Below are 13,624 nucleotides of genomic sequence, written 5' to 3' on the forward strand. Positions count from 1 at the left end.
GGCATAACTCTTTTACGTGTTAGAAATGCCCAATCACTCAGACCTAAACAATTTAATAGTTTCAACAGCAGAACTTAGCATCATTCATCAACAGTTCATATAAAATTCATATGCCTTTTAGGTCTATAACATCTTTAATACTAAATAACTGTAGGAAACCTGACTCAGTGTTAAAATACTGATGCAAAACGTTCAAGTGTCATTACCTTTCTTTCCTGTTTGTGACAATGGGGCACTCTTTTGCAATATGTCCAATCTTCCCACATACTCGACACCCTCGATCATTTGGTGGCGTGCCCTCTGTCAGCAGAGACCGATCGAAGAAGTAGTCCTGAGGGAGAGAACTATATCATTCTGGGATGTTCAACCTTAACACTAGCTATTTAAGTCCTTGGGTCATCAATTTAACCAATGGCATGTCATGGATGGATCCCAGATTTTGGAGAAGAGGGGTTCCGATATATCTTGAAGTCCAAAGGTTAGGGAGAAATGTTCCTAAGATAAAAAAGTTTTGGGGAGAACTGGGGGTATGTACTCTGGACCCTGATATGTGACTGCAGTATGGTCAATAGACAATGAGGGCTGTCTTCAGTAATTGTCCATGCTTGTGATAAGACAGCTTGTCTGAACATCAAGATGATATTTTCGGAAGAGGAAAGTTTTCAGCTTTGACTGGAAGGTAGATAAGAGTTTCAATGCTTTTTATGAAGAAGGGCCATCATGCCACATTTACTACTCATATGAAGAGTCACAGAGCCTGGATACCATGGCACCTGCCACGACAGATCACCTACCCCAAGTGTCCTGTATATCTGTCTTATCAACTGTTCATCTTTAGGCGTCCCATACAACTCTCGGCCATGAATGAAAGCTTTCAGGATGTAATTGTTCACTGGAAATGAACATGAAAGTGCTTTGTTAAAATGGAGACTATACACAAACTCAACACTTACATTCACGTATCTACAAACCACTTACATCATGAAACAACAAACACAGCACAACAAATGTTGTGACTTATGGGAATTTCTGCTAACATGTTATTTCTAGGAGTCACCATAAATATACTACTCAAAAGAAGTTAAGGACTAAACAATTATTTCATACTATGGTAATATACATGTGATGCCATGATAGATGAACTAAAACAAGAATCATTAGAAGATGACATATCGTCCCGCCCCCCACATATTTGGAAGCACAAATCATCTGACAGTTACTTGATGTTTTCTTAGATTAAGTTTGAATCATTTCCATGGAAGTCATGAAAATATAAATGCCATATATCTGTCAACAGCAAAAGACACCACTTCAAGATCTGTCTCATATTTCTGCCAAGATATGTTGAAAGATATGGAATGGTTTTCTTTGGAAACGAAGCCCATCCCTCCATTTTGAGACTGACCCAGAATTGTTTCCATCGGAACCAGGAAAAATAAAAACGCCAAAACATTGTAAATAGGAAAAGGCACCACTTTGTGGTCTGGATCAAATTTCGGTCAGGTTTTGCTGTAAGATATTGAAAGGTTTTCGAGTTGTGCTCTGCAAACGAAGCCCATCCCTCCATTTTGAGACTAAGTTCGAAACGTTTCCATGGAAACTCAGACAATTATAAATCTCTAAAACCTGTAAATAGCAAAAGGCACCACTCTGGGGTCTGCCACATATATCTACCAAGTTTTGTTGACAGCTATTTTGAGATGTGCTCCAGAAACGAAACACACCTCTCACTTTTGAGACGAAGTCCAAATTGTTTCCATGGAAACTGAGAAACTAAGAAATCAAAAAAACCTGTAAATAGCAAAAGGCACCATTTTAGCTTCTGATCTACCAAGTTTTGCAGAAATATAAAGAATGGATTTTGAGTTCTGCTCCGGAAACGAAGCCCATCCCTCCATTTTGAGACTAAGTCTGAAATGTCTCCATTGAAACTGGGAAAATAATAAATCAGAAAAATCTGTAAATACCAAAAGGCACCACTTTGGGGTCTGTCACACATATCTACCAAGTTTTGAGGGGAAATATTGAATGGTTTTGGAGTTCTGCTCTGGAAACTAAGCCCATCTCTCCATTTAGAGACTATGTCTGAAACATTTCCATGGAAATAGAGAAAATAATAAATCACAAAAACCTGTAAAGAACAAAAGGCACCACTTTTGGATCTGCCACACATATCTACCAACTTTGGCTGACAGATATTACAATGTTTTTGAGATGCGTTTGGAAACGAAACACACCTCTCACTTTTCAGACTTGGTCTGAAACATTTCCATAGAAACAGAGAAAATAATACATCACAAGATCCTGTACATAGCAAAAGGCACCACTTCTGGTTCTGACTGATATATCTACCAAGTTTTGCAGAAAAATATTGAATGGTTTTTGAGGTCTGCTCCGGAAACGAAGCCCATCCTCCATGAGACTAACACCAAAATGTTCCATGGAAAAACAAAAAAAATATAAATGCCAAAAATCTGTAAATAGCAAAAGGCACAACCATAGACTGAGATTACTAAATCTATCAAGTTTGGTCTAAAAATATTGAATGGATTCTAAGTTATGCTCCGGAAACAAAATGATTACGGACAGATGGACAAGGCGTCGACTATATCCCGCCGTATTACATGCCAGGGGGATAAAAATAAAAATGTCCTAACTCTGTAAGTAGCAAAAGGCACAACTATAGGTTGAGATTATTATATCTATCAAGTTTGGTCTAAAAATATTGAACGGTTTCTGAGTTACGCTCCGGCAACAAAATGATTAAGGACGGACAGACGAGGCGTTGACTATATCTGCACAATACTGCAATGTATGTGATGTTGTTTTTAACTTCTATTGAGAAGTATATACATATCAAGTACATGTCAAGTTTGCTTTCACCTACCATCAGGTAAACATCCCCTTTCACACATTTCTGCAATATGAGTTGTAAGTAAGACTTGAAAACAAATCTAGATACAGGGTGGCTAAGTTGCTTAGGTTGCTGACTTTGTGTGCTTGTGATTAGGTGCCTTGCTCTTAGAGTGTCTGTTTGAATCCTGGATGGGTATTAACCTTACAAAACTATTCCCAGCAACATATGTTTCTTCCAGACAGCTACTCACTCTTTCTAGAAAGACCTGCACCAAGATTGTGATTCAAATCAAATGGATCTGGAAACAAAGAGCTGAAATCAACATCCAAACAAAAAACAAAATCAGCAAAAAGCTACTAATGTCTGTTACTACTGAATTATTTGCCACTTTCACTATGTTGAACATTATTTAATGCTATTCATGAAGAGATCAAGATGAACTAAATGTATCCATGAAGGCAAATTTGATGCCAGTTCTATAAATGTCTACTGACATTATCCTGTTGTTGGCAAACCACAAGGCCCCATGATTTGTAATTCTACAATGCTTAACAATTTTAGTACATATATACCAACAAGAAATGTTTTACATCTGTTTCCTGTTCACAGAAAGTGAGTTTGAAACAGTAATTTGTAGACAATTGTATTTCAACATGCATGTTTGTCTGGATAATGCTATATTTTTAATTTATGTAATCCTAATATCACTGATCAAGTTTTGAACTCTGATGAATGCTCTAGTCTACCTTCAATAGCCAAACACTTCCCATTCCAGAGTTTCTCGAAGCGAGTTAGGGGAGCCTTCTGCCTAATGCTGACCACCCTCTCCTTGTAGTTGAACTCTTCCGTGTAGTAGCGGAACAAGCCCAGCCAGAGCTCACCAATACTCAGGTGGTTCTTCCCATAGTCCTTCCATACCTTGTGCTGCAAACATGACACAGATACAAGCACTTGTATATTTTGTTGTGACATTATTATTCAGACTGGAAATGGTTCCCCAAACGATTGAGATTCATCAGTCATTACAAGAGCAGTGACTGTCTTGGATACAGTAAGCCAAGAGGAAACAACTCACAACAAAGTCTTGATTTAAATTGATCAAACATTTGACACCAACAAACACATCAAACTTGCAATGAAAAGAAGTTATTCCTCGAATTTACAGAATTTTTCTTAACGTTTTAATTTCCTGCAAACTCACCAGCTGGTCAATGTTTTCAAAGAAGTAAGCATTGCAGTCATCGACCATCCATTCTGGCTTGTGCTTGCCATGGTACAGCTGAAAGAATATCCCTCACTGCATGAATAAACTCAACATACTTACCAGGTTGTGTCAGAAACAGGATCAGTTTTGCAAAATCAACCAAACTAATACCTGAGACTCCACAACAACATGGTGGAATGTTGCCTACATTTACAGTAGTGTAACTCTTGATGGCCTGTAAGATTTTACTTCATGATTGCAGGGATCTTAGTTTCTGTGAAATAGCCTTGCCTTTGGAAGCAATCAGATATACTTGTAATTCAGTCAAGAAGGACAAAGGATGAGGAATGTTTTCTTACCTCCTGGAGCACGGGTATGACGGGTGGCCTGCACTGCTGGAGGTAGTGCAGCAGCATTAGGACGTAGGCATAGGAGGACAGACTGCCCCGGGAAGCATCCCCGATGTCACACACCTGGAGGGGGAAGCATAGATAGATATATCATCATCACCATCATCATAATCTATCACATTATGATCATCATCATCATCATCATCATCATCATCAACAACCTACATTAACACCAAATTCAGATCATTAACATTACAGTGTTCGTCTTCCTCCTTCTTACTATCAACACTAATCAGTTAAAGTAAACTTGTCAATAATACACTTTTACAGCTTTGTTAATCCTACAACTACACTTTTCACCAGACCTGAATTAACAGACTTGTCACAGCTTTGTTGCGTAACGCTGCCAGATGATTATTCTAGCTAAGTGATTTGTTACGAGTGTGTATTTCCTGTATATTTTGTTATTAATTTAGTAATAATTATTATTGGGTCACAATGTTTAGTGTTTTTAAATATTACATATGATGGGTAACATTTCGTTTTAAAAGCTGGTCAACACTTTTAGCATTCTGGTTTTTATCTGCTCCTAGTTTTCTATGTGTTCACTTCCAGGATACTGTTCCGAGACCATTTCATAGTGTTGACGATGTTCGTTTGTGCCCGAACTTTAGGGAAATGACTTAGTAAATATAGATAAAGGCTGGTTGCCGTGTTGAGGGCGACACTCACACTCATTTACATCTCCGCCAAGCTTGAAATCCCGTCAACGCCAGAATCTACATTATCTGCTGTCGCACCGATCACTGTGTTGACATTCTGCTATAGTTGATTCTCTCTCACACCAAGACTTTGGTGAGTTTGCTATATTGTATTTTTGTGACCCATTGACTTAGATTTTGTCCCTCTTGAATTGTACCTGAAATCTGCATTGTTATATTGACTTGTGACTTTGTATACCTTGCTTTCGTTGCATAATAACAGAATTTGAACGTAAACGACTTGTCTTTGTTCTGTTTTGCTGGTTCACAGGGGATTTCTTGAATAGTTTGTCACGGTAAATTCTTAACCGTAACTGATTGCAGTCCATATATAAGCGAACCAGACAATGCAGTGTTGCCACCATGAGCATCACCCTAAGCAATCTGGATACAGTGCACCATGATGTTACAAGCATGGGTTACTGAAGATCAATTCTAACCCAGATCTTCTCACATAACTTGCTGTAGCTTGGAACTCTGAACAACAATATTCACAACTACAATCTCCACCAAACAACAGCAACCATTACTGTATAAACTTAAAGCCTTTTTAGTCTAAACATGATGTTGTGACACATCTGAAGTGTCTGAAGTGGTTCCTCACCTTAGCAAAGACTTTGAAGGCATATCCCAAAGCCCTGACTCGTGGGTCAATCTCACTGTATGTCAGGAGCAACTTGGTATTGTGCTGGGCCTAGAAACACAAACACAAACACTGTGTACTTGATAAACACAAACATTGTTTACTTGTTGGTGTATTAAGTAGTTAAAATTGAGTGAATCACTGAGTGATTGTTTGAATGAGTGGTAGAGTGAGTTGGGTTCTACATTGGTTTTAGCAATATTCCAGCACTATCAAAACAGGGAACACCAGGAATGAGTTTCACACACTGTACCCTGTGATGAAAATAATGGCCTGCATGCCTGCTTGAGGCTGGTAACTTTAGTGTTGGTGTGATGAGGGTAATCCACCACTGCCAGTGAAATCAGAAGGTAAGACATCCTTGCTTCTTGGTGTGTGTCAGTGTTCTTGCAAGATTTAACATTATTCCAGTCATATGATACCAAGTCTGGACCTGACAATCCAGTGACTGACATCATCATCAATCCCCACTGGAGATAATATGACATGTTATCTTCCAAGTCACTGAGTTTGACCACCTGACCCATTAAGTCTCATCTCATGAAAAGCATGGGGTATGCGAGACCTGCATTATTGTCCAAAATATCCAGCAGTCTCTGTATCATGTAGAAATACATCTACTCATAACACGTTTCTTTGTTTAACACCATGCTCATCAATATTACAGTTATATGCCAGTGGTCTGCAACGAATCAAGTCTGGACCAGGCAATCCAATGATCAAAAGTCTCAGCATGAACATCAACCTACACTTTTCAGATACTATGACAAGTGTCAACAATGTCAATGAGTCTGACCACCCGATTCTGTTAGTCGCCTCTTACGACTATCATTGCTGAAGACTGTTCTAACCCAGATCTTCATGGTTTACTTATAGCAACAAAATCAAGCATTGTTAAAAATGTATCAAAACAAAATAAAAAGTGATTTAAAGAGTATACATGAGCGAGTTTACCAGTGTGTTGTAGAGACTGATGTCCGCCTCTAGCCCACTGTCTCGGTGACGGAACTTGACGATGGGCACCTTGGCTGTGGGGATGGCCACCACCTGATACAAGCCCCTGTGCTCCTTCAGCTTCTTGGCTAGCCTCTCTATTATCTCCGTGCACTTTACATCCTGGAACAAACCTAATACTTGGAAGTTGTCCACTTGCCCTACAGAAGCAGGCTTATCTCTATCGCTTCGTCAATGTCCCAAAACGTTCTTGTACTGTGAACCATTTATGACTTTAACAAAGCAACAGATAACTTTTTTTGTCAGTTATGTTCTAGTTTGGGTTCATCTCAATTGGGTATCTCAATTTTCGTTTGAGTAACCAAAAGGACTGTACCCATCTCACTTAAACTCGTTTGGGTACTTTGCCATTTTCCATTAATTGTAAAAATAACAAACTTTAAATGTTGGTTAAGGTGTTTGTAATTCATATTTAACCTGTAATATGAGAAACTATAAGAAAGTTGCCAAGCTGATGAGCTTAAACAGAAAATTTGACATTTTTGTGTGAACGGTTGTGTAAGTTGGTTCAATTTTAAGATCGCTGATAAATGGGTAAAAACATCCTTGACAAAGATTCCTGAGAATTCCCACACCTATTTCAATTCTTAATGTGTAAACAACAAACCTTTGCATTGTTGTATTGGTTGAAGGTCATGCAGATGTCGAGGTCACTCATCCTAAAGCCAAATCCATTACAGGAAGAACCAAATAATCGCAGAATCACACCTAAAACAGATAGATACATAGAAAACTGACTTTTGTTTTCTAATTATTATTTCAGGTACATCATTATAAGAAACACCACTAACTTAAAAAAAAGGATTAAGTCAATAGAAGAATGGTAAGGGCAACATAGCATAAAGGCTTCATGTAAATAGTTGTACAAGTGTGAATTGATTATATCCCTCTCACAATAGTATAACTACCAAAACCACATAGGGTGTAAATATAATTCCTTTGCTTAGTGTGTGACTAAACAGTGCCTTAGACACCCACCTGATAACTCTGCAAGTTGGCATTACAGGCAGAAACAAATAAAACAAGACAAGGATATTTCCAACATTGTCTCCCATACATAAACAAACCATCACTGGATGTACATATTAAAACTATCACTGGGGTTAATATGATAACTATACTCTTCAAAAATATTATTGCTGAGTGTGGCGTAAAACTCAATTCACTCACTCACTCAAAAAAAGTAGGGGAACCTGAATTTTGAAGTCTGGTAAAAAGAAAACCCCTTGAGGAAAGTTACAATGACATTCATCTTGTGTATGCACCATCATTTCATGTTATCACTATACGCAAACACAATGCATGGGAAGCACATGCACTATGTGGGAGCATCTTACACGTACATGGGGTGTCATTATGAATCTTGACAATTTTCATGCAGGTCGATAAATCACTGTAGACCATTTTTTCTGATAATTTTCTTGTTCTTGTATCTGTGCATGGTCGGGCTTTTCAGGGTCAAATCACACACTACTGACTGATAATTGTAAACCTGAAATTTTCATGTGATACTCCCGTCACCTAACAAGGGGGATAACTGAACGCACAGCTTTGATTTGAATGAAATCCATGTGGTGATGCATCTCAAAACATCCATTATTATTGCATCATCACTGATTCAATACCACATATTTCCCAAATTTCAACAATTGTATTCTGAAAGTACAGTTCCCCTTCATTTTTTAAGAGTATATATCAAACAGTTTGTTTTTTTTGTGTTTTAGGTTGTACTCAGCAAAATTTCAGCTATATGGTGTCAGTCTATAATCGACTCTAGACAAGACAATGTAGAGATCAACAGCACGAGTATCTGTCTCTGCAAATTGGACATGCTGACATGTGTCAACCAAGTCAGTGATCCTGACCACAGGATCCCATTAGTCTCCACTTACAGTAAACATTAGTTACTGAAGACGAATTCCTACCCTGATGTTCATGTTCATGTTCTTGTTGTTATTCACATAATTCTTTTTGTTTTTTGATATTTCTACTTCTTTCAAGTTTTCACGTTCTGTGGTAGCATGGAAGTTTAAACAACGATCACAACAACTACCATGCCCACCAAACAACAACATATTAACTACAAGTCACTGGGCATGTCCCGAAAATCACTGATTCATTGAAACCTTTTGCTCATGTCAGTTGCATGTCTCATGTAATAGATCTTTCATGACTATTTTTTGGGGGAAAGTTCAGTACATACATGAAATCCCCATTAATATCTATGGCAAGAGGCTAATGGCCTCCTGAGAACTTTGATAAAAAGACATAAGTAAAATGCTTCGAAAACATGCAAAACCTGTCATGTCATCAACCTGACCTGACCTTAACCCGTGGAACTCTTCATTCCTTTAAAAACAAGTAATGGCCACTTATCAGCAAGATGTTCACTGACCTTTTACAATCTAGGACTTATTCAAATATTCATGTTCGATTCAGTATGGTGAGAATGACATCATTTTGACTGTACATGTTCGGCAATTGCTACCAACTTCTGTTCTAAGTGCAAAGTCAGTATAAAACATTTTTCACTATTATTCATAATGTCACTGGCACAAATATAAAAAAGTGAGATTTGACCCAAGCACAGGAGCTCTGTACAATAAGATACTACATTCTTACACAAATGATTATGGATAGCTGACAGTGAAGAGGACTTCTGTTGTTATCAAAATGGAAAGTTTTAAGCTGTGATGAGAGCCAACATACAGAATGTATAGCAATTAAATAATTAACAATAGAAGTAGAATATTTCAAAGAACAAAAAAATAACTAGGAAACATACTGATTTCTCTTTAATTCAAACCATGTATTAATGCAGCCAACACAAAGTAGTTCCCTTCCTTACCTGGATACAGCTGACGAATGAAGTCCTGCAGTTCATGCAGAATGTAGTCCCGCTGTTTCATCTCTTTGTTTGAAGGGCCAAAATCTCCTTAAGTAGAAAATCAAATATTAATTCATTTGTCTACAATGAATAAAACACAAGTTCTAAAACACTAAGTACAAGTTGTATCTTACAATAACGAATTGTAACCAAAAAACACACTGACTAACAGTTGCAATTTCATACAGGGTAAAACATTGAAGGATGAATACAGTATCTATATCTTACAATACATTGAAGGACTATTTGCTTTTCCATAAAAGTCAAAGATTCACAGTACTGGTATCTGCCACTTTAAATAAGCTATAATGCCCCTAGACTAAACTCAGTGCTGATGTTTGGCCCTGAAACTCAGCATTAAACATGACAAAGCCACTAGACTCAATTCATAGAGCTGATATTTGGCCATGAAACTTGTCTATAAATACACTACATTCAAATCATAATGCTTGTATTTGATCCTGGAGCTAAGCTACCACTTCGACTGAGCCTATAAAGCCACTTGACTCAATTCAAAATGTTGATATTTGGCTTGAAAGTGATTTATAAAGCCACTGGACTAAACTCACAGTGCCAATGTTTGGCCCTGAAACTCAGCGATAAAAATGATAAAGCCACTAGACTCAATTCATAGTGCTGATATTTGGCCCTGAAACTTGTCTGTAAAGACACTACATTCAAATCATACACCTGATATTTGGCCCTGGAGATGAGCTACCAGTTCAACTAAGCCCATGTACCACTATCTATCTGTGTCACAAACTCACTTGGAACTTGTTCAATGGTGATAGAAAGCATCTTTGTAAAGGACTTTTTGGCAGGAGGAAGGGTTACTAGATTTGGCAACTGGTCCTCAGGACACGCAGACTTCAAATGACCTTCCTTCTCACAGTAACCACAGATGATTGCGGGGCCCTGGTAACAGAGTAAGCAAGGTTTGTGTTATGTTTCATAGCCCTAGTTTTCCTTTCCTACACATTCAGGGAAAATCCTATCCAACCATGGATTGTTTGTTGTACATTTAAATATTTGCAAAATCATTCCATGTCCATTGGGGCATGATGAGCAAGCTGGCTGAGGTGTCAGGCTAGAGATCCAGCAGACTTGAAGTGACGGGATTGAGTGGACCTGTGACCGAGTGTAAAAACCTTGGAGTCAACTTTGTGTGCAGAATCTTGCAGAGTTGTCACAATCCTGTGCACTTAAAAGTATCCACTAATCTGTTGGTATATGACAAGACGGTGACCACATGAATGAATGCAAATACCTAGTTGTGGGTACAGCAATGTGCAGTAAACTTGGACAAAGTGCTGTGACTGTGAAAGCCACAAGAACTCAGAGTGCACAGTGGCTGCTAGAGTTGTATACTCCTATGGGAGTTCAGACTGATAACTGTGTCATTTCAGGCTGACATCAAATAATCAAAGGGAAAAGAAAGCGCCTTTGAGCAGGTGATTTGGATTTTGGTGCTATATAAATAAACAAATAATAACAACAATGATATAACATCAGCAAATAATTTAGTCTAGATAAGACGAGCCAGTGACTGATGCTATGAGTTGAAATTAAACTAGTCACCAAGACTGACTGCAAGACGTACATGGTTGCCTCTTATGACAAGCATCACCATTGGTCCCTCTACTTCAAAGAAATAACTTCTGTCAAAGCATTTATATCCGAAAATTACCTACAACAGGCAAGCAGGATCAACAATGGATCTACATTAGCAATATAATACCTCAAGTCTAAACTAGCTTTTCAATACTAGTTCAATTCCCATCCATGGATACAATGAGTGAGAACAATGTCTGTTGTTCCCAGCCTATGATATTGCAATATTGCAGTTTTCCAGTGATTGATCAATCAGTATTCATTGCCAAGCAGAACGAAAAATGATCAGGAGCAACATGGTTTCATATCAAAGGACAATAAATTTTGTGAGAGTTAGAATAATTATTAACATGACAGTCTATCTAGTCTACTGGATTCAAAAAGTCCTCAGGTCTTGATGATATATCACCAAGCATTGCTATGAAATTCCGTAAATGTTGATGAATCTAAACTCTCACCTTGCCATCAGTTAGAATTTTTGCTGTAAACTCATAGAAACACTCCTTATCCTCCAAGTTCAGTTCCTTTAGCACCGAGTCAACCAGCATGGGTCCAGATTTAGTTCCATTCACAGACTGTTCATTCTCCTTTATCACAGTTGTCTCCCCTTGGCACTTGTCCCCACCATCACACCCAACCTTCTCCTTACCCTCGCACATATTTGGCACATCTGACGTGCAAGTCTCACTTAGGTTATCACTTGAAGATACAGCTAGCACAGCACTCTGAACCACCTTTAAAGCAAAGTCCCTGGCAAAGTTGTGAATGTCTGCATTCACTGGTTTCTCTTTGCTATTTTCCAGAGACATTTTACAAACACCAGCTGATATGATCGCTGAGTCTTCATCACACAATGTGCTAACGGAGCTACAGCTCTCGTTAACTGAAGGGGAGAGCAATGTGTCAGAAATCTGTCTCTCTGGGGAAGATTCCCCTTCGCCCGTTGTGACGTCTGAAGCTTCATGGTCCTCTGGTTCCACACTGGAGTCCCGAGCGGCATCCGTGTCATCATCCGTGTCATTTGCATCAGCAGAAGCAAACTCACCTAGATGCTTCTTCTTGCCCCTGGATTTCTCCACGATACCAGTGAGAACTTCATTGCTGATAAGAGATCCTCCTTCTTTACTCCTGGGAAGACCAAAGTAGTGATAGGCTTTCCGAAGACTGTCTTGGAAATACTCGTATATCTTGGTGTTACTCACAGTCCTAGCAACATTCCTCTTCTGGGAAAATGGATCTGATGCAGAGAAAGAGCAGAAGTAATACAGGGCACTGCAGTAACAAATACAGGGGACTGTAGTAACAAATACAGAGTATGGAATGGAAACCTTGACCTTCCGTTCTCTGAGTGGACGCTCTAGCCAATACACCACGGAGGCGGTCAACTAATAAAAAGCACTGCTGGAACTATGATATGATATTGTGTAGTGCGATATGATGCATAATATAGTACGGTATGATGTGGTTTATGGTATGATATGGTAATGTGTAATTACATTATGTGTAATGTGATGTTATATGATGTGATAAATTTGATGCGATATGTCATATTGTGATGTGACTATATTATTCCTTTCTTTGATGTTGTGTACTATGTTCTTGAATACCAGGGTCCTGTGGTCTTCAGTATGAATAAAGATTGATTGATTGATTGATTGATTGATTGATTGATTGATTGATTGATTGATTGATTGATTGATTGATTGATTGATTGATTGATTGATTGATTGATTGATTGAGAGGATGTAATGAATTTATCTCAAATACATGGCACTTGAAGACAGAGAACCGATCTGGTTTAAGAAACCTGAAAAATTATTGCTTAGAAAAATTATTGCTTAGACATGTCACAAAAAGTATAATATATTTCAAATTATGACAAGTGAAAAAGAAGACTTTGGAAGCAACGCTAACTTTGACGGAAGATACATACCTGCTTCAGCATAAATAAAATGTCTTCAGAATGTAACATAATTACATAAGCTAATGATGACCAAACACACTAACCTTTTCTTCAGACAGGACATCCTCCCTAAGGGTGCTGTGATAGGGGAGGGAAAATAATCAAGCTATAATCTGAGTTTGTTAATCTTACTCAAATATGTATTACCTTCAATGGCTAATTTCTTGGAATTCCATTTCTTCTCTGCTCGAGCTAGCATCTTATGTTGCCTCAGACAAACAACAAACATGGCTGTGTCAAAGCCAAGGCTGAAATATCTGAGAACCTCAAGCCACAGTGTCCCCAGAGAACTTGTGTTTTTGCTCTTCCAACCCTGTGCCTGCAGAAAACAACA

At 38.3% G+C, this 13,624-nt stretch overlaps 1 protein-coding gene across 4 annotated transcripts in view; it reads right to left on the reverse strand.

Annotated features, from left to right (window-relative positions):
• Positions 1-13,624, reverse strand: part of LOC137290877 (terminal uridylyltransferase 4-like) — a 36,539-nt gene that overhangs the window by 6,486 nt on the left and 16,429 nt on the right. For all 4 annotated transcript variants that reach the window (XM_067822043.1, XM_067822044.1, XM_067822045.1 and 1 more), the window contains exons 10-22: positions 13,438-13,609; positions 11,786-12,564; positions 10,484-10,631; positions 9,678-9,764; positions 7,437-7,537; positions 6,770-6,931; positions 5,777-5,866; positions 4,421-4,534; positions 4,059-4,136; positions 3,604-3,781; positions 3,108-3,155; positions 795-892; positions 207-331 (exon numbers count right to left, since the gene is read on the reverse strand). In XM_067822043.1, coding sequence (XP_067678144.1) covers positions 207-331; positions 795-892; positions 3,108-3,155; positions 3,604-3,781; positions 4,059-4,136; positions 4,421-4,534; positions 5,777-5,866; positions 6,770-6,931; positions 7,437-7,537; positions 9,678-9,764; positions 10,484-10,631; positions 11,786-12,564; positions 13,438-13,609 — 2,180 coding nt within the window. The remainder of the gene's footprint in view (positions 1-206; positions 332-794; positions 893-3,107; positions 3,156-3,603; positions 3,782-4,058; positions 4,137-4,420; positions 4,535-5,776; positions 5,867-6,769; positions 6,932-7,436; positions 7,538-9,677; positions 9,765-10,483; positions 10,632-11,785; positions 12,565-13,437; positions 13,610-13,624) is intronic.

This window comes from Haliotis asinina, chromosome 7 (genome assembly GCF_037392515.1).
Source record: "Haliotis asinina isolate JCU_RB_2024 chromosome 7, JCU_Hal_asi_v2, whole genome shotgun sequence".
Lineage (NCBI taxonomy): Eukaryota > Metazoa > Mollusca > Gastropoda > Lepetellida > Haliotidae > Haliotis > Haliotis asinina.